This window comes from Triturus cristatus, chromosome 9 (genome assembly GCF_964204655.1).
Source record: "Triturus cristatus chromosome 9, aTriCri1.1, whole genome shotgun sequence".
NCBI lineage: Eukaryota > Metazoa > Chordata > Amphibia > Caudata > Salamandridae > Triturus > Triturus cristatus.
The window spans coordinates 1,164,467,407-1,164,494,788 of record NC_140592.1 but is presented as its reverse complement, the minus strand read 5'-3'; the positions used below and the strand labels follow the sequence as shown (position 1 = coordinate 1,164,494,788).

Here is a 27,382-nt window from a genome sequence, read left to right as displayed (position 1 = left end):
TCGAGATGGCGGGGCTCCCTCCTTGAGGTTTTGATGTTCCCCAGTTTTGTTGCTCCTTTTTGGCTGTATATGCTTTTCCTAGCGCTTTTGTAAACCTCTCCCAGCCTAGAAGTACATTAGGTTCTGCTCTTTGCTTTCCTTGGAGGAGTTTTTGCAGAGGCCAGTAGCCTCTCCGGGTCATGGGTTTTGCATCTCTACCTTTTTTTATTGGTGGTATAAACTGGGCCTGCTACGTTTACTAGCTGTGTTGGGAGTCATAACCTGAATCTTAATTGTAATCACTTGAGGCAGGTGATCGCTATAGTCAAGGTAGTCCACAACTTTACCAATCAGTGGAAGTGAAACAAAGGTGTAATCAACTGATGTACTAGTTGCTGTGTTGTGGAATGTTGCGGCTGGAGGGCGATCTCCCGGAAATCGACTGTTTAATGCACGGAATCTCAGGTGTTCTAGGATCCCAAGAAGTTTCTGTGCTAGCTTGGTTTGTCTTCCCCATTTGTTCCCGTTCCATGGCAGTATATTCCTTGTAAAGGGGTGATCTTTCATGGGGGTTTTTTCAACCGTTGTGCCCAGCATATGTAGACTGAAGTCACCGGTGATCATAAAGTTGGTTGTTTGTTCATCCGTTAATATTTTGAATAATTCTTATCCCAGCTTGATTCCCCTGGTCTTGTTTCATGGATGTAAATATACATTTATTACTACCAGGTATTGCCTTTTGTTTTCCCCCTTGTATCATTATTCAGAAAGCTTGTATTGCATTGTGGGGTGCTTGTTTAATAGATAGCGCATTAACTGCGTAGATGCTCCTTGTAAATTACAAGACCTCCTTTACGGGGACCAAATTTGGCACTTTTACTGGCAGGTAGGTAATTTAAATTAAACCCTTATAGATAAGTTGGTTGATCAGACCAATTCTCTTGTAAAAGTATGATATCAAACTTTTGAAGGTATAGCAGCAACTCCAGATCCACTGTCTTATTTCCCATGCTGTTTATATTCCAGGAGCAGAGATGCAATGTATTTTTTGCCTTTGATGGAACATTCGAACTTTGTCAGGGGTCGTGGCTCCTGGTGTTTATTGTCCTGACTAGCCATCCCGAATCTTGTGAAGCTGGAGTTCCTGTTTTATTCTTCCTAAGGCCAGTCAGCACTATGTCCTCTTTGATCTTAGTGGAAGTGCTATGGGTCCCCCCATAGCACAGAGAATGATCGAACGGTGGAATGATCTTGGTGGGACCCAGGTTGGATCTTGTGTTTGGCTAGTAAAGGTCCCAGATATCTTGGTTTGAGGTTAGTGAAGCAATTTGATGCCCCAAGCATTACGTTGTGCTTGCTCCTTCAAAATCATTTTGGTTAATTCTGATGAAGCCCCCACTGCTTTTGTTGCTTCAATTCCTGGATGAACTTTTGACTCCACTAATTCTATTGATTCCAGATTGTAGGAGCTTAAGTCCTTCAAACTGCTGATTGACGTTAGAATCCAGAGTATGTTTCCCCTGTTTAGTATGTCAGCCCGGCCTTTGAATTTGTATTCAGGGTGAAACAGGGTGGTCAATGATTCAGACTGGATCAGCTGTCCTCTGAGTAATACTGTTTGTTGAATCCTTACGCTGGTTTCTTGAGGGATCCTTCCGCCAGACCGTCCTGGATCTGTGCCAGGTCCCATGATTGCATCTGGTTCCTGTTGTGTGTTTCTTTCTCCCACCTACGCCTCAACCTTGGTAACTGTATTGGTGTCTGTTGTTCCTTGCGTGGGGCCCCTCCCCTAGGCATTTATTTATTTATTTATTTTAGCAGTTTTGTATAGCGCGAACAAGACCCTTGCAGGTATCAGAGCGCTTTACAGTACAGAGCTATCAACATAAAAACATATAAATATCGTGAAGTAGGTGAATACAGGAAAGATGAGCAAACACGAATAGCATGCATTTACAAGGGAATATCAAAGAGTCAAGTAAATTTGGCTAGAAGAATAGATTTCACTTCTTTTTAAAAAAAAGCTGCGGATGGATTAAGTCTCGTTTCTTGGGGCAAGGCATTCCAAATCCTGGGAGCCATTCCTGAGAAGGAGCGGTAGTATGTTTTCATCTTGGAGAACCGTTGTGGCTTAAGTAGAAGATTGCCGGAGCTCCTAGTGGATCTGTTACCACCCGATAGTACCAGTTTCTCCGCTAGGTATCTCGGTGTCTTGTAGTGTATGGCCTCATGTGTCATACAAGCGATTTTCAGATGAATTCTGGCCTCAAAAGGAAGCCAGTTGAGGGCACGAAGGTCAGGGGAGATGTGGGTGTTTCTTTTGGAGCCTGTGATAAGCCTAGCGGCTGTATTGATTGTAGCTCTTAAAGGAGCGGTCGTTGATCTGGGTAGGCCGCAGAGAGCAGTACTTCCATAATCCACTTTGGGAATTACTAGAGATTGAACTGCCTGTTTAAAGTCGCTGGCCGGTATGAAGGGTTTCTGTTTTCTCAAGGTGTTAATCTGGAAATTAGCTCCTTTTGTTGCAGCGCTGATGTGCTTCTGCATATTTAACTTGTTGTCCAAGGTTATTCCCAGTGATTTAGCTGAGTCAATGATGATCGGTTGACCACCGAGTGCTGTAATGTGCTTCAGCCATTCAAGGATGGTGGTTGTTTGGTTGGGAGGGGCGATTAGGAGAAATTCAGTTTTTAGACTGTTTAGTTTTAGATGATTTTCTGCCAGCCAGATCTGTGTTTTATGGAGTGTTGAATTAAGGGACTTGATGTCATCAAGTGAGTGGATCTTAATGTAGAGTTGTGTGTCGTCGGCATACATGTGATATTGGATGTTAGATGAATTGAGTAGCTCAGTGAGAGGTTCCATAAACATATTGAAAAGTGTCGGGGAGAGGGATGAACCCTGGGGTACTCCCAGAGTGACCGGGGAGGGGTTGGATAGCGATTGGTTAATCTTGAATCTTTGAGTTCTGTTTTGGAGGAAGGACGTGAACCAATTTAACACAGTACCAGATAGTCCCATCCTGTGTTTTAGGAGGTCTAGAAGATTGTCATGTTTGACTGTGTCGAAGGCTGAGGATACGTCAAGCAGGATTAGCAAGAATCCCTTGTTTTGATCCAGGATTTGTAGCGCGTCATCAATTATGTGGGTCATGGCTGATTCTGTGCTGTGCCCTGATCGAAAGCCTGATTGGTATTGATCGAGCAGGTTGAAGTGATCTATGTGATTACTAAGCTGCACGTGGACACATTTTTTTAGCAGTTTGGCGAGGGTTGAGATGTTGGAAATTGGGCGATAGTTATTCAGGCCAGATGGGTCCGCCGATGTTTTTTTTAGGATAGGGGATATCTGACCAACTTTGAGGATGTCTGGGATGATTCCTTGTGAAAGAGAAGTGTTTATAAGCCTGGCCCATAGGGGTAATAGCAATGGAATTAAGGTTTTTAAATGGGTTGCTGGGAGAGGGTCTGTGAAGTGATTGGAAGGGTTCAGTGCTGTGATCATTTTTAAAATATTTTTTTCATTGTAGAAGCTGAAGTCGGTCCAGGAGGCATTGTTCTTGAGTGCGAGCTTTGGAGGGGATGTTAACGAAATGCTAGGTGTGGTCGGTGCACCACTCCTTTGTGGGTCAGTATGTGATAATAGATCATTAAGTAGGACTGTCTTTAAGTTTTTAGTCTTAGTTGAGAAAAAGGATGCAAGATCCTCACAATTGGGCAGTGTTTCGGGATCAGCTTGGGGGGAGTGAGAGACACCCTTGGATTGGGCTTTGATTATTTCGAATAGTCTTTTGGGACGATTCTTGGCTTGGTCTAATTGTTGACGAATGAAGTCAGCTTTCGATCGTCTAATCTTTCTATAGTAGGAGTTTCTTTTACTTCTTAGCAATTTGAGGTGGGCAGTGTGAGAAGTTGGCCTGATATGTAGTGCTCACTATTCTAGTGATCACTGTGTATCATTCCAAACGACCCTTATTGATGATTGGTTGTAAGTCAACCTTATAGACCAGCTATCCTAGTAGCGTGGACAAGAGCAGTCTTCAGGGTAAACTCTAGATGGCGTGTTAAGCCAGCTGTTTACCATCACATATACCCCTTGAACACCAAGTGAAAGGACACCACACAAGTTGTTATGAAAATAAAGGATATTTATTTATAACAAGACTACCCTGGCTCTTTATGAGTCAGGGAGCTAAGCACACTACAAAACTCTTATGAAAATACTTCTGGTTGCACAATTTACACAAATGCCCGAAGGGCACGAAACCATTTACACTGCAAGTGGAATGGGAAAGGTTAGATAGTTTAAAGTTACTGATTCCGGAGGAATCCGATCAGTGGGACTAAACGAAAAAGGAACGGGACACTTGTAGAGTGAACCTACGATGGAGCACCGAGATGCTCAAGTTACCTAGCCCAGAGGCTGCGGCTGCGTGGGGTTCAGCAAGATGTCGGGAGTCCTCGTTGTAGTCTCAGGAGCCTGAAAGAAGAAGTTGCTGGCAGGCGACCAGTGTTGATGTTCAGAGAGATCCAAGCCTGGATCGGTGATGAAGAAAACCTGAAAGCAGAGGGGACTCAGTTCTCAACCGCTAGCCAGCGATCGTGTGGGTACCAGGAAGGTACCGGCTGAAGTCACCTCGACCAGGTGAGTGGATGACGTCAGACTCGGCTGTTCCTCGGACCAGGAGGCGCGGCGGCGACCAGGATGGAGGGCGAGCTGTCCCACGAAGGTGTCTGCTGTCGATGATGCTGGGCCCAGGAATGGGGCAGCAGGTCTTGGCAGTGGCAAACCCACGCGGTGGAGTCAAGATGGCGTCGGGAGTGGACCAGGAGGGTCCGAGGCACTCCTCTGTTGAAGGGGAGCAAGAGCCAGTCTGGAGCAACCAGACCAGTGATGAAAGTCTGTCGTGGTGCGTCGTGAAGAGGGCCACAAGCCGGTCGGCGAGTGGCCGGACAACGCGGTGAGCAACAAGGAGCAGAAGGGCCCCCACGCAGATCTCGTGGATGCTGGGGAGGCAGACTTCGGTGCTGGAGCCGCTCAGGGTTAGGGCTTCTCAAACCCTAGGTGCACTCACTCGAGGGTCCCTCGGTGGGCGTGCTAGATAAGCGTCGTGCAGGTTCTGAAGATGGCCGGTCCCGCAGGTCTCGTCACACCTACGAATCTCAGCTGGGCTGATGATGTAGGTAGAGGTTAGAGATGGCAGGGAACCCGGGTCTCGTCGAGCTGGGCAGTCTTGATCCGTGGGAGAGACGTACAGCAAACCGCAAGAGCTTAGGTGGTGCCTGCTGGTGCAGGGTGGCTACTCCTTAGCCACAAGGGAGAGTCTTCAGAAATAGTCAAGAGTTCCTTTCGTGGAAAGTAGTTAAAGATTCAGAATTATCCAATTTGGGAAGGGGACCCGCTCCCACCTTTATTCTAGGAAAAAGGGGCTGGCCCGTGACTAGGTCCTACCTATGGGTGGGACCAGGAGGGGGGTGGTTACACCCCTATCCTTTGTCCGGCTTCGCCCCAGCTCAGGGGCTGGTGTGCCCCCGAAACTGGTTTGAGCCGGGCTATGCACAGTGAGCACCGGGGTGCCACTTGCAATCACCTTCCTTTCAGCCCTGCCTACCTGGGATACACAAACCCTGTCTGGGATGGTGCTAACACCGCCCTCGACAGGAAACCCTTTGTCCAAGCTCCCCTCGCTGGAAGGTCTCCCAGCAGCAGGAGGTCAGACTTGTGTCTGGTGGCAGCATCCATTTTGTGATGCTGAGGCTTGAGTCAACTTTAACCGGGGTTCAAGGTTACTTCCATGTCGTGTCCCTCTAGAAGGGTGGAATGCTAACCCCGTCGCCAGAACTGGCGGGGGGTTCGTATTCCAATTCGTATGACACCTTACTCGACATGTTTGGGTGATGCGATGCCAAAGTTAGCAAATAACCGCGAGGATTATAATGCACTTTAAGGTAGTTGGCCCGCGTCACCATGGAACGGCTATTAGGATTTGGTTCCGCAAGTCGTCGACGGGCTCAGCTCGCGCCAGAGCACCATCTCACATGATTCCCAGCACTCTGCCTTCAGGATTGATAAGGCCTGCCATAGGAGTGACTGACAGGAATCCATGCGTCCATTTTAGGGTTAGGTATAGGAATACTACACCTACAGCAACGGGTGATTACACCACCTTGCCCCAGCTGTCGTGCAGCCAGTTGTGTCAGATTTGGGCGGCCATCCAGGGGTGGCATAATACATGCTGCAGCCCCTGGTAGGCCCTGGGTACACCGATGCCCTGGATACCTGTGGTATGCTGATACAGGGACTGATAAGGCGGCCCAGTTCCAATTAGTGGATGCACCTAATGTACATGTGTGTTAATTTCGAGAGAGAACAGCTAGGCTGTGGGTCTGATTGGCAGGCCCGCAGCCGGGGAAAGTCGTAAACCAATGAAGCAAAAGCAAAAAATCTGGGTGATCATAGGATTGCAGACCCTACTCTCCTACATGACCCCCCCCCAAACTTTGGGACAATAAGCTAACCTTGACCAGGTGAGTCTTCTTGCTCTAAGTGGAAATACCTGGAGAGCCCATCTGCATTGCCATGATCAGTGCCAGGTCTATGCCCCACTGTGAAGTCCATCCCCTGTAGGGAAATGGACCACCTAAGTAGTTTGGGGTTTTCACCCTTCATTTGATTTAGCCACAAGAGGGGCTTATGGTCGGTCTGAATCTTGAAGTGAGTGCCAAACAAGTATGGCCTCAACTTCTTCAGGGCCCAAACCACAGCAAAGGCCTCCCTCTCAATAGCTGACCAATTCTTCTCTCTGGGGGTCAGCCTCCTGCTAATGAAAGCTATGGGCTGGTCATGACCATCAAAATTCAGCTGAGATAGAACAGCTTCCACACCCAACTCCGAAGCGTCTGTTTGGACAATGAATGTTTTGGAGTAGTCTGGACTCTTTAGGATAGGCGCTGTGCACATGGCCTGTTTTAGGTCATCGAATGCCTTTTGACAGCTGGCTGTCCACTGAACTTTTTTTGGCATCTTCTTACTTGTCAGATCGTTTAGCAGGGTCCCAATGGATCCATAATTTCTGACAAATTTCCGGTAATAACCAGTCAGGCCCAAGAAAGCTCGAACCTGAGTCTGGGGGGTTGGAGGAGCCCAGTCCTGGATGGCCTGTATTTTGCTCTCCAATGGCTGAACCTGGCCTCCACCTACAAGGTGGCCCAGGTATACAACCTGTGTCTGCCCTATCTGGCACTTAGTGGCCTTGATAGTGAGGCCTGCCTTCTGCAGAGCCTCTAACACTTTCCTCAGGTGGACCAGGTGATCCTCCCAGGTGGAGCTAAAGACAGCGATATCGTCCAGATACGCCGCGCAGAAGTCGTCCAACCCAGTGAGAACTTGATTCACCAGCCTTTGGAAGGTGGCAGGTGCATTTTTCAAACCAAAGGGCATTACCACGAACTGATAATGCCCACCTGGGGTAGAAAATGCTGTTTTGGGCTTGGCCTCCTCAGCTAACCTGATTTGCCAATACCCAGCTGTCAGGTCAAATGTACTTAAGTAGTTGGCCGAAGCCAACCGGTCTATAAGTTCATCTGCTCTTGGTATCGGGTGGGCGTCAGTCTTAGTGACTGCATTGAGGCCTCTGTAGTCCACGCAAAACCTCATCTCTTTCTTACCGCCCTGGGTGTGAGGTTTTGGTACGAGAACTACTGGACTAGCCCAGGGGCTGTCCGAGGGCTCAATGACTCACAGCTCCAACATTTTCTGCACCTCAGTCTTGATGCAGTCTCTGACATGATCAGGCTGTCGATAGATTTTACTCTTTAAGGGCAGACTGTCCCCAGTGTCGACCTCATGGGTACACCAATTGGTCTGACTGGGTGTCAGAGAGAACATATGTCAGAAGGATTGAAGAACCTGTTTACAATCCTGTTGTTGATGTCCAGAGAGGCTGCCACAAAAGACAACACCATCTACTGACCCATCGTCAGAGTTCTGAGAGAGCAGGTCCGGGAGAGGGTCACTCTCCTCCTCCTGTCCCTCATCTATGGCCATGAGCAAGCCCATGCCCTCCCTGTCGACATATGCCTTGAGCCTGTTTACATGGAGCACCCGGTGGGGGCTCCGGGGAGTTCCCAGGTCTACCAAGTAGGTGACCTCTCCCTTTTGCTCAATGATCGTGTGGGGCCTAGACCATTTGTCTTTGAGTGCTGCTGGGGCCACTGGCTCCAGCACCCACACCTTCTGCCCAGGCTGATACACAGTCAGGACAGCCTTTTGGTCGTGCCAAGCTTTTTGTAATTCTTGGCTCGCCTCAAGGTTTTTAGATGCCTTTTCCATGTACTCAGCCATCCGCGAGCGGAGACCGAGCACATAGTCCACAATGTTTGATGCCGGCTTTTTGAGAGGTCTCTCCCATCCTTCCTTTACCAAACAAAGGGGTCCCCTCACAGGATGTCCGAACAGAAGTTCAAAAGGGCTGTAGCCAACTCCCTTCTGCGGGACCTCTCTGTAGGCGAACAAGAGGCAGGGTATCAGGACATCCCATCTCCGCCGAAGCTTTTCAGGTAGTCCATGAATCATCCCTTTTAGGGTCCTGTTGAATCTCTCAACAAGCCCATTGCATTGTGGGTGATAGGGTGTGGTGAATTTGTAGTTGACACCGCACTCCTGCCACATAGCAGTCAGATATCTCGACATGAAGTTTGCACCTCTGTCGGAGACGACCTCCTTAGGGAAGCCCACTCTGGAGAACACTCCAACTAGGGCTCGTGCCACAACAGGTGCTGTAGTGGTCCTAAGGGGAATAGCTTCAGGATACCTGGTGGCGTGGTCCACCACCACCAGTATAAACTTGTGCCCTGATGCTGTCTGGGGTTCCATTGGTCCGACAATGTCGATCCCCACTCGTTCAAAGGGTACCCCCACCACCGGCAGTGGTATGAGGGGGGCCTTTGTCGTGCCACCTGACTTACCACTGGGTTGGCAAGTGACACAGGAGCGGCAAAACTCCTTCGTATCTTCGGACATGTGGGGCCAGTGAAAGTGTGGAACAATTCTGTCCCAAGTCTTATTCTGGCCTAAGTGACCTGCAAGGGGAATCTCGTGGGCCAAGGTAAGGAGGAAACCTCTCAGAGACAAGGGGACGACCAGCCTCCTGGTCGCGCCAGGCTTGGGGTCTCTTGCCTCGGAGTACAGGAGTCCATCGTCCCAGTACACTTTGTGGGTACCTGTGGCGTTCCCTGCAGCCTCAGCAGCAGCCTGCTGTCTGAGGGGTTCAAGTGAGGGGCAGTCTAACTGTGCCTTCCCCAGGTCTTCCCTAGAGGGTCCCCCTGAGCCCAGAAACTCAACCTGACCAGGTTCAAGCTCTTGTGGCTCAGTTTCCCTCAGTTCCTTAAGGTCAGCCTCCTCAGAGTCTTGATCCACGACCTGGGGCAAGGGGGAAGGCGAGGCCTTACCCTTACTGCTCCTTTTCTTGGATGGTGTCTGGTCCGTTCTTCCAGGATCCAGCACCTGTTCAGTGGGGCATCTTTTGGCCTGTGACCTGGTCACAGCAAGGACATGTGCTGGCAAGCCTAACATTTCCACGTGAGTCCTCTGCTCCACTTCTGACCATTGTGACGTTTCCAAATCATTGCCCAACAGACATTCTACGGGGAGGTCTGAACTAACCACAACTTTCTTCGGGCCACTTACCCCTCCCCAGGAGAAATCAACAACTGCCATACTGTGATTGGTAGTGACATTGCTGGCATTGGTCACTAGGTAATCGGTACCTAGCATGATCTGTCCAGGGTCCACAAAGTTAGGCGTCACCATGGTGACACTGGCACAAGTGTCCCTGTAGGCCTGAGCCACTTTTCCATTGATCAAAGGCGTCTGCCTGTATTTGCCCAAAGTATTGGGACTGGCATCAGGGGACATATCCATATCCCCTGTACAGACAAGGACGGCCTGAGTGAGTGTGCCAACTAAGTCGTCACTCCCCTCAGTTCCCAAGGTTAACCCAACTAATGCCTTGGGAGGCGCACTACCACTGCTGACTGTACTAGGGGGTGCAGGTGCCGTAGGGGCTGCAGTGGCAGGAGTTTGCCCTCCTTTCTTGGTGCACTCACTAAACCAGTGAGTCTTACTTTTACAGTATTGGCACCACCTTTTTGACTGGTCTTCTGGAGTCTTCTTTTTCTGCTGTGAAGCCTGACCCCCACCCTCTTTGGTTTGTTGGGGGCCTGTCGAAGACTTCTGGTCATTTTGTTCGTTCTTGTTACTACCCTTTTGGTCTGCTTTCTTCTGACCACCCTGGTTCTGAGTCTGGTTCTGCTTGACCCTTGTTCTGACCCATCTGTCTGCCTTCTTTCCCAATTCTTGGGGAGAGGTCAGCTCCGAGTCGACAAGGTGCTGATGCAACAATTGGTTCTGACAGTTGTTTAAAATCTGTTCTCTCATGATAAGATTGTACAATCCTGTGTAATCAGTAACCTTGCTACCCAGCAACCAACCTTCTAAAGCCTTAGTGGCACAATCGACAAAGTCAGCCCAATCCTGAGACTGAATTTTCTGGGTGTCCCTGAACAGCACCCGGTACTGCTCGGTGGTTAAGCCGAACCCATCAATCAGTGTATTCTTCAGGACTTGGTAGTTGTTGGCATCCTCAGCTCTCGTAGTGAGGAGCTTGTCTCGTCCTTTACCTTCAAAGGAGAGCCACAGTATAGCTGCCCACTGACTTGGGGGGACGCACTGGACAGTGCAAGCCCTCTCCAAGGCAGTTATCCACTTGTGGATGTCGTCCCCTTGCTTAAAGGGGGGCACTATTTTACTCAGGTGTCTAGTGTCTATACCCCTGTCTTTCTCTCTAATGAGAATGCTGCCACCAGTGGGATCTAACCCACTCAATTCCTGCTCTCGGGCCAAGGCAAGTCTTTCTTTGGCGAGGGCAAGTTCTTCCCGCTCGATCCTCAGATTGACTTCCCTCATCTTCGCTTCGTGCTCCTTTCTCTGAGGGGACGTCATCCCTCTCTGAGAAGATGCCTGAGAAACATGTGTTCGAACAGATCTGTTAGAGCCTCGAGAGAGAGACCTAACTCGTCCGTTCCCAAGGTTAAGCCTGCTTAAGCGTGGGCCCGGGGCTCCCCCAGTTCCATTCTCATGCCTGCTTAAGTTGGTCCTTGTGAGCCTACTGACTACTACGGGACCTTCGTCTGCCTCGTCTCCTGCTAACTCTTCTTCCTCTTCCTCCTCACCATTGAGGTCGAGGTCAGGGTCACCAAGGGTTCCCTCTAAGGGAGGCATGTTCCCATCAGCATTAGGGGGGCCTGTGTTAGAGGACCTCCTAGCATCGTAAGTCTCTAAGAGACCTATCAGAAATGCGATGGTAGGGTTAGAACCCTGGTTTAGCTTCCTGGAGGCACACAGCTGTCTCATCTCCGTGAAGCTAAGAGCTGCATATCGTGACACGACCTGTGGAGGGTCGATGACCACTAAGGGAGTCTCTGCGGACTCTCCGTGGACCGACATGCTTTCTAGTGAGGTGTAAGTGATGCACCTACCTACACTATGTGTTTCTCTACTGATCCCTTGCTAAGAGTTATAGTCAGGGTGTGCTAGTCCCTGTTTCACTATAACAGCTGGTTCAGTAGAACTCAGAGTATTCTAAGTTAAGTTATATGTACCTGGGTATTTATGTGATCTTTCAACTCGATATTCTTAGGATACGTGTGTGGTAAAACAACAGCAAGCTCAAATCCCAACCGCTGCTCACCAATGTGAGAAGTTGGCCTGATATGTAGTGCTCACTATTCTAGTGATCACTGTGTATCATTCCAAACGACCCTTATTGATGATTGGTTGTAAGTCAACCTTATAGACGAGCTATCCTAGTAGCGTGGACAAGAGCAGTCTTCAGGCTAAACTCTAGAGGGCGTGTTAAGCCAGCTGTTTACCATCACATATACCCCTTGAACACCAAGTGAAAGGACACCACACAAGTTGTTATGAAAATAAAGGATATTTATTTATAACAGGACTACCCTGGCTCTTTATGAGTCAGGGAGCTAAGCACACTACAAAACTCATATGAAAATACTTCTGGTTGCACAATTTACACAAATGCCCGAAGGGCACGAAACCATTTACACTGCAAGTGGAATGGGAAAGGTTAGATAGTTTAAAGTTATTGATTCCGGAGGAATCCGATCAGTGGGACTAAACGAAAAAGGAACGGGACACTTGTAGAGTGAACCTACGATGGAGCACCGAGAAGCTCGAGTTACCTAGCCCAGAGGCTGCGGCTGCGTGGGGTTCAGCAAGATGTCGGGAGTCCTCGTTGTAGTCTCAGGAGCCTGAAAGAAGAAGTTGCTGGCAGGCGACCAGTGTTGATGTTCAGAGAGATCCAAGCCTGGATCGGTGATGAAGAAAACCTGAAAGCAGAGGGGACTCAGTTCTCAACCGCTAGCCAGCGATCGTGTGGGTACCAGGAAGGTACCGGCTGAAGTCACCTCGACCCGGTGAGTGGATGACGTCGGACTCGGCTGTTCCTCGGACCAGGAGGCGCGGCGGCGACCAGGATGGAGGGCGAGCTGTCCCACGAAGGTGTCTGCTGTCGATGATGCTGGGCCCAGGAATGGGGCAGCAGGTCTTGGCAGTGGCAAACCCACGCAGTGGAGTCAAGATGGCGTCGGGAGTGGACCAGGAGGGTCCGAGGCACTCCTCTGTTGAAGGGGAGCAAGAGCCAGTCTGGAGCAACCAGACCAGTGATGAAAGTCTGTCGTGGTGCGTCGTGAAGAGGGCCACAAGCCGGTCGGCGAGTGGCCGGACAACGCGGTGAGCAACAAGGAGCAGAAGGGCCCCCACGCAGATCTCGTGGATGCTGGGGAGGCAGACTTCGGTGCTGGAGCCGCTCAGGGTTAGGGCTTCTCAAACCGTAGGTGCACTCACTCGAGGGTCCCTCGGTGGGCGTGCTAGATAAGCGTCGTGCAGGTTCTGAAGATGGCCGGTCCCGCAGGTCTCGTCACACCTACGAATCTCAGCTGGGCTGATGATGTAGGTAGAGGTCAGAGATGGCAGGGAACCCGGGTCTCGTCGAGCTGGGCAGTCTTGATCCGTGGGAGAGACGTACAGCAAACCGCAAGCGCTTAGGTGGTGCCTGCTGGTGCAGGGTGGCTACTCCTTAGCCACAAGGGAGAGTCTTCAGAAATAGTCAAGAGTTCCTTTCGTGGAAAGTAGTTCAAGATTCAGAATTATCCAATTTGGGAAGGGGAACCGCTCCCACCTTTATTCTAGGAAAAAGGGGATGGCCCGTGACTAGGTCCTACCTATGGGTGGGACCAGGAGGGGGGTGGTTACACCCCTATCCTTTGTCCGGCTTCGCCCCAGCTCAGGGGCTGGTGTGCCCCCGAAACTGGTTTGAGCCGGGCTATGCACAGTGAGCACCGGGGTGCCACTTGCAATCACCTTCCTTTCAGCCCTGCCTACCTGGGATACACAAACCCTGTCTGGGATGGTGCTAACACCGCCCTCGACAGGAAACCCTTTGTCCAAGCTCCCCTCGCTGGAAGGTCTCCCAGCAGCAGGAGGTCAGACTTGTGTCTGGTGGCAGCATCCATTTTGTGATGCTGAGGCTTGAGTCAACTTTAACCGGGGTTCAAGGTTACTTCCATGTCGTGTCCCTCTAGAAGGGTGGAATGCTAACCCCGTCGCCAGAACTGGCGGGGGGTTCGTATTCCAATTCGTATGACACCTTACTCGACATGTTTGGGTGATGCGATGCCAAAGTTAGCAAATAACCGCGAGGATTATAATGCACTTTAAGGTAGTTGGCCCGCGTCACCATGGAACGGCTATTAGGATTTGGTTCCGCAAGTCATCGACGGGCTCAGCTCGCGCCAGAGCACCATCTCACATGATTCCCAGCACTCTGCCTTCAGGATTGATAAGGCCTGCCATAGGAGTGACTGACAGGAATCCATGCGTCCATTTTAGGGTTAGGTATAGGAATACTACACCTACAGCAACGGGTGATTACACCACCTTGCCCCAGCTGTCGTGCAGCCAGTTGTGTCAGATTTGGGCGGCCATCCAGGGGTGGCATAATACATGCTGCAGCCCCTGGTAGGCCCTGGGTACACCGATGCCCTGGATACCTGTGGTATGCTGATACAGGGACTGATAAGGCGGCCCAGTTCCAATTAGTGGATGCACCTAATGTACATGTGTGTTAATTTCGAGAGAGAACAGCTAGGCTGTGGGTCTGATTGGCAGGCCCGCAGCCGGGGAAAGTCGTAAACCAATGAAGCAAAAGCAAAAAATCTGGGTGATCATAGGATTGCAGACCCTACTCTCCTACAGGCAGCAGATGGAACAGCTCTCCATTGTCTTTCAGCTGTTCTTAGAGATCTTCTGTCTTCATTTAGCCTACCATCATACCAGGGGTTTGATCCTTTTGCGGTGGCTCTTTTCAGTTGTAATGGAGCTAAGTTGTCTAGTACCTGGTTCATAGAGTGAAAGTAGTGGTTGGTTAGAACATGTACATCCTTTAGACCCTCCAGTGGGGGTGTGAGGGTGTGACTCGCGGTTGTGGCGAGGCAGGGGTGATGTTTTCTAGGTTCCTCTTCCAAATTTTCGTTCTCATTGGTTGGATAGAGAGTGGCTTGACTTCCTTGATGATGTGGAAAGTAATTATGTGATGGTCAGACCAGTCGCAAGGTAGGATCGAAACCAGCTGAGTAGAGTCTATTTTGGCAATTACTAGGTCGAGGATGGAACCCTTATCGTGGGTGGGGCAATCGCATATTTGGGCCAGATTAAGATCGGACAGAAAAGCTTTGAGGCTATTGACCTCTGAGTCTTCCGGATCATTCCAGTGGAGGTTGAAGTCACCCAGGAAGATTTGCGTATTTTGTTGTCCGACATTTGCGGCTATGATATCCATTATTTGTTCGATGAAGATGGGATTGTTTCCAGGAGGGTGGTAAAAAGAATGTAGAGAGCATAGGGGCTTGTTATTGCTCGTGATGTCTAGGCAAAGATACTCACATGAAGAGAGCACCGGTGAGTTGATGCGGTTCACCGACAGGTGATTCTTATAGATGCAGGCAATGCCACCCCCTGGCCTATCTAGTCTATCAAGTCTAGTGATTTAGTAATTAGGGGGGACTAGTATGTCTAAGAGGGGCGTGGAGGAATTGTTTAGCCAGGTTTCAGTCAGGATTATGAGATCGGGTTCAGTGGTTAATATGAGGTCAGCTATATCCGTGGCATGACGTGATGCAGATCTACAGTTTAGTAGGAGTAGTGTTATGGTTGTGGAGGATGGGTATCCTCTTGAGGTTATTTTCAACAATACCTCTAGGAGTATGTCGTTTCGAGACTCAAGAGGCATTGGGTTGGATGGGTTGGATAAAGGACAATTTTTGCAGGTCGTCTGTCTGCATGGGTTCCAAGGGAGGGGGAGGGGGTATGTAGGAGCGAAGAAGGGAGGTAAGATCTCTCTCAGATAGTGTGGATGTTTTTCTGTTGGGACGTGATGGGGCATAGGGGTACGGTACTGTTTTCCAACTGGGGGGCTACTGAGACAAGGGGCTAATGCATGGCTGATGAGGGTATTTAGTTTGTGGCTTGTGTGGTTGGAGAATCAGGTCGTGAAGGGTTTGGATGTCCTCTTTGATTTGGAGAAGGGATATAAGTATCCTATCCAGACTGTGGTCTGATGTAGGGGTTGTCGTGGTTGAGAGGGGACGAGACTGGGTATTAATGTGTGCTTTCGACGTAACTGGTTCAATGTTAGGCAGTATCTCAAAGTGGCTGACATTGGCTGGGGGGGGAGTACATAGGGGATGGGAGGGGGTGTTGATGTGAGCAGAAGGCAACGGGACCGTGCGCTTCGTGGTGCAGGGAAAAGGGGAAGATGGGACTAAATGCTGATCAGGAGTGGTGCAGGGGGAGGGGGGAGCGACGAGGGCCCGGTCAGACGCGAGGTTGTTGGGTATGGGGGTGGAGGTGGAGAGGGGAGTACCATAAGTGGGATGGGGAGTGTTAGTGGTAGGCGAGGAGCCGTGTGTGGAGGCTGGGGGCGAGATAGAGCCAATATAAGGCGAGGTAGGTATAGGAGAAATTGAGATGGTGCTGGGGGCAGAATATGAATTTTGTGGGTTGCTTAATGGGTTGTCGGCTACGCCAGGGCTGTGAGTTTTATTGTTGTGGGATAACGCTAGGGGAAGTCCAGGTGCGGAGTGCGCGGGGGGGGGGTCAGTCCGATAGTTGGGGGAATGGTTAGATGGTGAGGTGAGGTAGGGGCTTGCGACCTTTGCTTTGATGATCGGGAAGATGTTATCCAGAATGTGAAGATTATGGTCTGAGGCCTGCATGAGGATGATACCATTATGATAGATGGTGATAGTGGCATTCGCTATGAAGAACGGGGAAGGAGTGATGTGTAATGTGAGACCGTGTGCAGTTTTTTTGGTGGATGCAGTCGCGAGTAGTGTGAGAAAGGCTTTCCTCCATTGTGCTCTTCTGAAGAGACGATCCCTGTTATGACATAACTGGGTTCTGCCTGCACCTATTCTGAGTTTGCTGTATTTCTTAAATCTCCCTGTGACTGATTGCTAGAAGTTTGGTTCTGGCCGTGGTTGAAGTATACTGTTAAATCAATCTTCCTTTTCCGTCCCTTTTTCTTCTGTTTTCTTTGTTGTTTTGGAACTTGCATGCCTGCCATTGAGGTGTTTCCCTGTAGTAATTTTCTGGCTGGTGCAGGACCCCTGGTAGGAGTGGTTATCTCCCCTTGATGAGCTAACTCATTAGTTTCTTCCTCCATCTGCTGGTTCAACTCATGGATCTGTCTTGATTCTAGATTCAGACCAACTTCTGGGTTCTCCAAGCTTGGTTGATTCAAGGCTGGTAGGGGAATAGGCCAATGTTTTAGCTGGCAAGTTAGTGGTTGCTTCTCTTATATCGGCTAAAAGATCCCCCATTGCTGATGGCAGAGTTGATCATTTGTCCATGATGCCGTGCAGGTGCAGCTAGTCTAGGTGCGATGTCCCTCTGTTTGGGCCCTCCTGATCAGATTATTGGGGCCCGCCAGTTTGGTGTAAATATTTTGAGGCAAAGATAGACAGGGAGTTTAAGACTGACAGTTGTATGTACATTTTATTGGATTGATATTGAATTGCATTTACAGACATTTGCATGAGGTTTAGTAGTGAGGGCCAGATGTTATCCTTCTAATTCATGTTATCTTGTTTGGTGTTGGATTCAGGTGTCTTGCTGGCTTTTTCTCGCAATGCATCAGAAGATTGCGGGGTGTCCGAGGCTACCAGCTCCTCCCATTCCTGTGTTATGAGGTAAGGATTTTCCAAATCTGGTTCCTGCATTTTTGGTGTATTTAACATTTGATTTCTGTTGGTAACTTGGTTTTGTGTGGCTGTCCGAGGCCTCTGGGGCTGTGTCTGTGCATAGGGTGATTCACCAGCTGACTCTGCATTTGAGTTTTGCAAGGCCATAGTAGACTGCATTCCCTCTGTACAGGAGACCGTGTTGTTAGGGATGTTAGTTCCCAAGGTTGCCTCAGGCGGTGCTGGGTGAACAAATGAAGATTCATGTGTATTGTGATCCATTCTTCCCTGTGGTCAGTTTTTTAAAAAACTCAACAGAGTTTGTTGGATGGCCACAGGATGCCCTACCACCTCCTTTGTGTATGCATTGCTCTTTTACCTCATGAGCCTCTTTTCCTGACCTTACTCTGTGGTGTCTTCTTTAGTGTTGTAGCCCTCTTCTTTTTCGCTAGCTCTCATTACTGTGATGAAGTCTTTGGTCTGCCCTGACACCTCTAGGTCCATGACAGTGTTGTTTGTTTGCCTTGGGGGCCTTGCTGGACCTTGTTGAATGCAGGGTCCCAGTTTATCTGTTCTTTCACTCCCTCCATCCTCTCCTCCTCCTTGCTTATGCTCTCACTAGTAATTATGTGCTTCCTTCAACCTGTGTTTTGTTGTTGCAATATCTCAGGCTGCAGAGGCGATGGGAGGCCATTCATCCCGTTGTTACTCGAGCAGAGCACCACCCCAGCGTCCCTTAGAAAAGTGAATTTAGTATACATTTATGGTTGGCGGCTTGGTGCCGTCTTGGTCTGAATGGTTGTGGCAGCCTGAGGGCTGGAATAAAGTGGTGATGCCAAGGAGCAGTCTTCCTCGATTCTCTTGCTTTTTTCGTTACTTGCTTTAGTTGCTGATGTACTCTTTCTTTTGTTCGGCCTTGCTATTGCCTACTGTCTCACTCTCCCCAATCTTATAATGATCTACAGTCTTCAGTCTTTCTTATCCTTTGATCTTTCAGCTGCTTGCCTCTGCTGTCCGTCTCACTTCTGCACGATACAAGTGCAGGTGCATGTGCAGGTACAGATTCAAGAAGTACCAGCGTGGTTTCTGCTAATAGGGATGCCAAGGGGAGGAGAGGAGATAGGGTGGCGAGGAAGGGCAGGTGTGAGGTAGCAGGTGGCACTGAGCTAACAACCACCTAGGGTCTCTCACAGCCCTCTCCCTCTCCCCATAAGCCTCTAGTGGCCCCCCTGTAGCTCAGCCCAGGCAGACTCCTGAAATAACACTCCCTGTCCAGACCATCCAATTTGGGGACCCCTTTGGGCGGCCAACGAAGCGCGTACACCATGAAGCAGAGGATTAGCAGGGGGTTAGTCCACAACGTCCATCCCCAAGGGAGAAAACTCACGAGGAACAAGAGCAGGATTTAGGATTACGTGTCCACTGATAGCTCTGCAATCCTGCAGTCGCGGCCTCACCTGTGCTCTCCTGCTCTTGCTACCGGATCCAGCAGTGACACCCACTTCTCGCGGCCGGTCTTGAGGTCGTCTGCTCATCGCTCTGCCCCCGCTCCGCTTGAAACTTGAGTCGCTGGCTTTCCCAGGCCCCACAACACAACTAAACCAGCCCAACACCACTAAGTCACTCCCAATGCAGCCGGTGTAAGTGTAGGTGTCAGTGTTCGAGCTCAGTGGCTTTGTGGCTCAGTAGCTCGGTGGCTCATTCAGTATCTCCTCAGGATTTACTGCACACTCCTCCCCCAATAGAGTGCTGACATCAATGAAATTCAGAGCCAGCCTTGAATGAGTGAGAGACAGAGATATACATCTAATGGCTGAATTTCAAAATGTGAAACTAGATAACCTGGAAACAATGCTGGCTTACCTACGTGTTCAAATTCTGTGATCCTAGGCAACGATTTTATTTCACAGAGCCTACTTTTATGTTATTACCATATTTGAGAGCATTTCTAAATGCTTGAGTTCAGGATGAGCGTTGTAAATGCCTACTTAAGACTTTACATAAAGGGCCTGGGGGCTATTTACAAACTGCATTTTTCAAGTAAAGTGCTCGGGGTAGCATTCCAACCCTTCGCTTTTCACCCACTGTGCCTCCTAATACAAATCAATACTGAACCTGCTCCTCATGGAAAGAGTCCATCCTGAACCTTGTTTATCTCACACCTTCAGCCTGCAGCCCACTGATTTTTTTAGTTGGGAACTTTTAGATTCATATCTCCTGAATCTAACTGACTAGGTTATGCCCTGAGTGGGTGGCCAACAACAAAACCCTTGCCTACTGCATTAATCTGTGAGATTACATGTAATAAAATACCTACCTATGCCCTGAAACACATTGTGATAACAGTCCACTGTTAAAGGCCTGTTTTAGGAGTACTGGGTTTAAGTCATAGCACCCCTTCCTTAAGAGCGTCAAACGGATACAGACCTCTCTCGCAGGAAACATAAAAAGCAAAGGCAGCAGATGTAGGACTGTCTCTGACAAAACAGGTGCATCACAGAGAGAAAGCATCAGTGCAAGCCTCCAACACAAAACAGATGCTGTGCAAGCCTCCCTCACACAAAACAGGCACAGTATGGGAGCAGCAGAGCCAGGGGGTAACACAGCCCAAGCAGTCACTCCATTGCAAGGGGGGCCTATATATTTAGTGGCCTCCATCTCTTTATGGGGCCCCCAATGAGCCCAAGACCAAGTAATGTCTGTGAAATATGGGAGACTTAGGGGCTCATCACTTTCTGTGGAGGGGGCATCATTTTGTGTTACACCACTGGGCCGGGCATGTCTACCTCACAGAATACGTACAAACCATTGATTGTTTTCAGTGCTTCAGTCCTACCTCACAAAACATGTACACCATGGGCTGCAGTGAAGGGCTCGGAGGGCACAAGTGCCAAGAGGCAAGATCTGGCTTGTGACACCTTTAAGCAGTCCTGGCGTGTTATCCAGCAGCACCTAGCATGCTATGAATATGTCTAAGAAGCTTTGGAGTGCAAATTGCTCTTTGATAAACCGTCAGGACTAGCTGACAGTGCTAGATATATGACAGGAGGACAATTGTCAGTAGTGTGCGTGCATGCAACAACTCTCAGCTGGGCCAAGCAGCTATCTGGAAACGTGATGAATTAGGACACAGGGTACGGGTACTCTGGCTTGAAATGCACTTCGATTATAATCTTCGAATGCACCTCTTGGCCACAGCAGATGAGCTCTGAGGGTGTTACTATACAAGCTTATCAACGAGCTGTAGCAACCATCTTTCCTCATTGTATTTATCTGCATAATAAACTCGGCTACGACGTAGCCAAGGTTTCCCAGTTATCAGCCTGGGTTATTTAAGTGAAGGAAACTAAAAATTACAAACACTTACAATTTTCATAAGGAGTAGGTGGTCTGGAGAAAGCCAAGTTCACTAACATTCCATGGCAGCCCTTCTTCTTGGGCCTCATAGGCAGGCCACGCACATACCCAGAAACCTCTGTGTGTCTACTTTGGTCTTTGAGTCAGAAGCCCTACACTTGCAAACATCAACAGAGAAAGTGTTAAAACCGCCCCTGGCACACTTCCCTGAACTGCACCCTTCTCCTTGCCTTGCATGTGATGACCCATGCCTTTCGCGGAGAGGTCATAACCTGTGGGAAAGTGGCCCACTCAGCCCTGCCCTGGAGGCAAAGAAGACTCAGCCCTTCCCTGAAGTAGAAGACCCAGCCCTTCCCTTAAGTGAAAGGCCCTGTCCTTCCCTTCTTCAGCAGGCTAAGCTCTGAGCAGGCTCCTCAATTCTTTTAAAATGTTTTTGTGGGATACCGGATAGAAATGCTACTACTTAAGAAGTATGCATTGAACCGCTGAATGTATTGTTATTTTAGATAGAAAGACTATTGTAGAGCCACACTTAGAACTACATAAAGTGAACAGAGTTCAGCAGGACCCTGCTTAACTTCTTTTCTTGGCACTGATTTTGTAATCTCTGAGGCCAGGTCTCACAAGGGCAATGCTAGGTATAGCATCTGGGATCCTGGTGCCTCCGAAATGACGCTCCATAAACACCTTTATTATTCTAGCTAGTAGCCCGTTTCTTTACTGCCATGCACGATGTGGACCTATATCATTTAGGCTGCCGCAGATATCTGCCCTTGCAATAAGAGTCTCTAGAGAACTCTACGGTGCATAGCTGCTAAGTTTCCGAGGTACATGATAACTATTTGCCCTACTCCAGGTTTTTCTTTGCATTCTGTGACTTGTAGTCCTGGTTTTTTAATGCGCTAAACAAGACTACACGTCCCAAAGCACAAAGAGTAAACCTTAATGTGAACAGCTGGTCTCACATGGACCTGGTAAACTTGCCAGGGACGAAGGCGACATTTGGTCTAATACTCTAATATCTCAGGAGGGCTTTTTCTGTGAATCATAAAATGGATGCCAGCCAGACATTCTCTCTTTGGAGTTCTTCTACAGGCCCCAAGGATTATATGCTAGCATGCATTTACTGTAATTTACATTTTATTCACTGCTCTCGAAGCCTCCCTATATTACTGCACATAGAGGCAAATACGAACCGACTTTGTACTATGGCCCACCTTACTTGCGATCCGGAAAATGGCATTGCCCAAAGTTATCAATATCGGGGGGGGGGGGGGGTGGCATGGGGGACTGATTCAATAAAAGTTGGAGCCTGTGGGTCCACTAAAAATGAGGAATTACCAGGACATCGGTCATTCCGGCTTTTATTATCAATGTTATTCTCCCTTTTGGCTTGAGCTTTGACCTTGAGTTTTCGGCTGATGCAAGCAGCCTAAAAATCCTGGCGAAAGTAAGATCTCCTAATTCCAGTGGGGCTAGTTGCTACTTTTACTGGACCCATAGGTCTTAAGTGGGTAATACAAACGAGGGCCTTAGTGGTGAGCCACACAGTTGTTTGATTTAAACCTATTGCAGCCATTAATAGAGCTTCTATCTAATTTGCTAGAGAGATACCATCCTGGATTTTACAAAATTTTTATTTCAATCTCGCCTCAGAGTCACATAAGAGCAGTGCATTTTCACAGACGTTCTATACAGTACATCACCACACTATCAGTTTTCCACTGCAAATAACTAAAGCAGCTTTCCATTAATGTGCCTTGATTGCCCTGCAAGTGTGGCTAATGCAATGTATATCAAAAATGGAGACTGCGGCTAATATGAACGTTTATATCCCATCAGGTGATGGGCATTGGGAGAACAGCTCTCTGACAGCACTGGGAAAGCCAACAGAGTTGGGTAGGAATGAGCAAATGCATGAAGTCCAATGTACACTGATGGTCACCCACCAAAAGGTCCAATGGAATGCATATGCTTGGAAGAAAATGGAGGCTGGGGAGTTTCAGACCCAAAACTTGCTGAGAACGAAGAAACAAATGAGGGGGGAAAAGGTTTTTTTCCCCTATTATCAAACAATGGTTTCTGATTTTTACATGGCCGCACCACCTTTGATTGCCTGGCAAAGTGCTAATTGAAGCAGGGAAGCAAGGAAGGTCTGATAGACTATATTCTAATAAACATCATTGCATGGACACGTGATCTGGCTAATTATAGGCCGATCTCTCTGCTCGAAGGAGTGCGGAAAATTTGGGGGCAGGTGCTCTTAATCGACCACGAGGCATGTCAGATTCAAATAACATCTTAACCAATTTCCCCTACACTTACTGTTGGTTAAGTATACATTTATTAAGAAATGCCCACTTTACCAGATAGATTTTTGTTGATCTAAAGTCAGCATTTCACTTGGTGTGTGGAACTAAACTTTGGAGCTCGCTTTCTCATCTAGGAATCGATCCACTCCTGCTAACAGCAATCGTTGGTCTTTACACCGCAAATAAGTAGAGTCCATTTTGGGTCTAAAGAGAAATAGAGTGCCTCTTTCCCTATCCCATCATGAGTGCTCCAAGAGTGTGTACTGCTCACTCCTCACTGCCCATCTGGAGGAGTTCTGCTTCGATGCTCACAAGCTGCTTGCTATTAAGGTACCTATTCTGCTATATGCGGTTTTATTACCTATAACAGAGATCTCTGAGCATGTTATGCTAGGGAACTTGTTTATGTATGGTCAGAATAAAGATGTGTTCATGAATGTGAATAAAACTAAGATGGTGGTGATGAAAACTGCGCTACTTTTAAAAGAAATGTTTCAAATAAATGGCGAACTGCGGGCGGATTGTTTCAATTATCCAGACATGCCATTTCACTGGAACCTTAATTGGCACAAGCATATGGAATACCATGGCTATATTTATGGCATGCTGCAATGTGCTGTTAATATTCAGCAATAGAGTAGGCATGCAACCAATAACCGCAAATTTTGAAAATTTACTGGCAGAAAATGGAGAAGTGATCTGGAGATATGATAAGAGTAAATCACTCCAGGTAATAGAAAATAACTTCCTACGCACATTGTTAAAAATAGGTCCGGGGACTCCACTTATCCCAATTTTATTTGGTTTCGGGTATAAATTCAATTTCAGATCAAACTGTCCTCTGTTCAGCCTTGCATTGAATTTAACTAAATAGAAAAAACCTTGACAAAGGTTTCTGAAAATTAACTTTTTGTTGTTTAAGATTGGATGCTAGCATTTATTAATATACTTATTATGTTTTTACCGCTGTAAGAACTGCATATTTTACCTGTGTGCAATAAATATGCAATTGTTATACACTGTTATTTATCATGTTATGGCTTAAGCTGAAAAATTCAAAGTTGACAAACGTACCACATAAAATAACAGCAGAGCGTAGAACATATCAACACTGGCTATATTTATAAGACACAGCCCATTAAAATCATACTGTAGAATGAATAGGAACAACAGAATTACAAAACCTTTTATCTCATATCATAAATATTTTTTCAACACAAGTTGATAACTTAAAAAGGTGTCTTTATGAAAAAAGGGCCATCTATTACACTCGTCCACCATGACAGAGTCCTGTGCTGGCCTCGTCTTATCTCATTTCACTGTCCTTTCATAGACGCCTTTCCTACCGCATGAGTACCACAAACCATCAGATCAGGGTCACACAGAGTTTTATCAAAATGATAAATAATACAAACCAAAAGTACAGAATTAACAGCACGCAAGACCACAAGAAGCCATATATATGATTATTTATTTATGTTTGTTTATTTATTCACAGTGCTTTTCAAGAAAGCCAATCTTCTTTATGAGTTGAAAAGTGCTGTTCTTTTTCCTTAAAGATAGGTCTATGTTCCACAAAATACCATGAATTAAAAATAATAAAACTGCAGGGCTCTGATGAACACAGAGTACATGCTATGGCCATTGAGGCCAGGAAGTGGATGGATAACGATGGATCCCTTTCAATAGGAAGGTGGGTTTAATGGCGAACTCCATGGAAGCTTTATTTCTGAGGAGCCCAGGATTTCGGGGGCCATGTGAAATCGGTAATGCTGACAGATTGTTGTATGTTTCGTTGGCGCGTGTAGCTCTTTTGTGGATACTGTGGGCTGCACGGTGGCAGAGGCAGCACAGTGACCAGGCAAGGGAACACCTCATTCTTTATTCACCCAACAAGATTGCTGTTTATCATCGTCATGGGACTGGGATTTAGGCTTATTTATACAATATTTCTGAACCTGTACGGTTTCATTAAACAGGGTGCTGGGTCGGACTGGGACCCCAAATCAGCCCTGGAAATTTTCTCAGAACAGCCCTTGGGGAAGCACTGCCTGGCCCTGTGGCGCTGGAAACTCTTGCGTACTGTTTTTGTTGCTGGGGGGCTGATATTGCAGCACCACTGCAAAACCGGCCATCACCCTTTCAGTCTCCCAGGGAAACGCCCGATGCCTGGTACAGCCAGTCCAACCCTGGACCACAGTGTAAGTCTGTACAAAGTATCTAGCTTTCCAGTCTACATCTTTGCGATTTTTGTAGTTTACTTCCCCTCTCCTCCAAGACTAGATGGTTGTGGGTCTACTTGCAAGAGGAGGGAAAAGGAAAGGAAGTGAAATGTAGAAGTGAAGTAATTTGTCGTGAAATTGCATACACAGGTTTTATGAACTGCCTCTGTCACATATGGCATTTTACAAAATATTTAGAGAAATTGTTCTGAAATATGCACTCCTTAGTTACAGTTTTCTATATCTTCTTTAGGACGGTGAATGTATGTCAGAATATTGATAGCAAAAATATCACTGGGCGTACATATCTTGGCCTAAATATTGTTTACAAATATATTGCTCCATTTGGGGTATTTTTTTTATTATTAACTCCAACTGGGTGATATTTTTGTAAACGGTATTTAGGACACAATATACGTCTATTACGAGATTCTGATCCCATATTGGAAGAGGGATCACCTGACACCTCTTGGGAAAGGGTTATGTATGCTTGGCCCAACATTAAAGCATTTGAATATATCAGGAGTGGTCTTAAAAATCCATAATATAATTGACCTGTAAAATGCCCCATTTGGTCCCTTTTGTTCACATTTTTTCTTGGGAGAGTTATTCCCCAGTAACAAGATTGCCCACGTTAACCTCCTAAAATGGTCTCTCCAGGTAAACAAGCTTTTGAAGTTCATGTTCAAGCTTCTCTTGCCTGGCATTACCTTCCTAAACATTTCTAAATAATTGAAAGTCACTTGTAATTTACAAGTCGCCTCGGAAGATGGTCTACTGGTTCAGTTCGTTGCACAGCGCCTCCTGGCTGTTAGGTCAGAGAGGGTGCGCTATATGAATGACATCACAGCGAGCTTCAGTGTAAATTTATCAACACTTCTGAATTATCTATTTTAAGGACATAGGTGCCCATGTGACCAATCTAGAAAAGGCTACAAAGGTTATATGACTACGTGCATCGTAAAACAAATATAATATGGCGAGGAAATAAAGTAAAGCTGTGTCTACAACTAAAAAGAAAACAAAGCATTGTCCAGGAGTCTGCAGACTATTATAGTTAAAAAACAATTTCTGTTTTCAAGAACAGTGTGCACCTGCCCTATTTACTTTTTTCCTATTTCTTTTACCTTAGCTTCACTATTTTTCAGTTCATTACTTTAAACCAGCTGCATACTAGAATCTACACTGGTTGGAGGAAGACGTCATTCATAAAAGAGGGTTTGCAACTGAATAATACAGAACGTGGACCTTGTCTTTAAGTCTTCCACTGCCTTGAATGAATGAATTAATTAATCATTTATAAAGCACCCGAATCACCCCCTGAGGGGTATCTCCACGCTATAGGAGACGGAGGACTGGACCAGTATGAACAGTTGCAGAACAATTCGTTTCCTAAAAATTCGAAAGTTAGTGCACTTGCAAGGGTGCAGAGGCAAGAGATTCCTGTAGAGGGGGGCAGGTAAAAGAAAGCTTTACCTCCCACACTGACTTCCTAAAACAGGGTGTAATCAGAGAGGATTTCTCCCTTGAGCGTAAAGATCTGCTCGTCAGATAAGGAATACGTTTATCGGTTAAATAGCTGGGTCCCATCCTATTTAGTGCTTTCTATACACTGCAACAGATCTTAAACTTAATTCTCTGGCGAATGAGGAGGCAGTGTCGGTGTTGCTAAAGAGACATAGAGGCTGCTCTGGATGGCATATTTTGGACCAGTCTGGCTGCAGTGTTTTGAACCACCTTTGAATTTTTTAGTAAAGATTCTTTAGTAGCAGCCAAAAGTGCATTACAATAGTCCAGATGACTGATCAGCAGCGCCCAAATCAAAGTTTTTGCACAGAGAGTGGCAGGAACTGAAATACTCTACCCAAGAGGCTCATCATATGAAAGCAGGTGCCAGTGGTAGCCAAAACCTGATCTTTCATAGTGAGCGATTGATCCAAGCGGATACTCAGATTTTTGTCCTTCACTTTTGGTGCAAGAGCAATGCCCAGGTCTGAAGGCCACTGTTTTGGAGACCAAAGCCATTGGGCAGTGCCAAAGAGCATAATCTCTGCCTTGTTGGCATTCAGTTGGAGAACGTTTTCTGTCATCCAGCCCGAAACAGCTTTAATACCTTCTGAGAAGCGGGATTTGGTGGATGTGGCGCTGTTGTCGAAAGATAGAAGAAGTTGGGTATCATCTGCGTATGAAAAAG

The 27,382-nt window shown here is 47.5% G+C and overlaps 2 protein-coding genes across 6 annotated transcripts in view; one reads left to right on the top strand and one right to left on the bottom strand.

Annotated features, from left to right (window-relative positions):
* The window catches only part of LOC146799567 (uncharacterized), a 338,081-nt gene that overhangs the window by 125,585 nt on the left and 185,114 nt on the right, over positions 1-27,382 (top strand). For 2 of the 4 annotated variants that reach the window (XR_014968942.1, XR_014968943.1), the window contains exon 2: positions 17,222-17,306. The exons of 1 other annotated variant lie outside the window; for it this stretch is intronic. Coding sequence is in view for 1 of the 3 variants with exons in the window: in XM_085627154.1 (XP_085483280.1) it covers positions 3,509-3,606; positions 17,222-17,306 (183 nt within the window). In the remaining 2 variants the exon portion in view is untranslated. Of the gene's footprint in view, positions 1-3,508; positions 3,607-17,221; positions 17,307-27,382 lie in introns of all 4 variants that reach the window. One more of the 4 variants, XM_085627154.1, reaches the window with a different exon arrangement.
* The window catches only part of TMEM229B (transmembrane protein 229B), a 367,657-nt gene that overhangs the window by 230,604 nt on the left and 109,671 nt on the right, over positions 1-27,382 (bottom strand). The window lies entirely within an intron of this gene.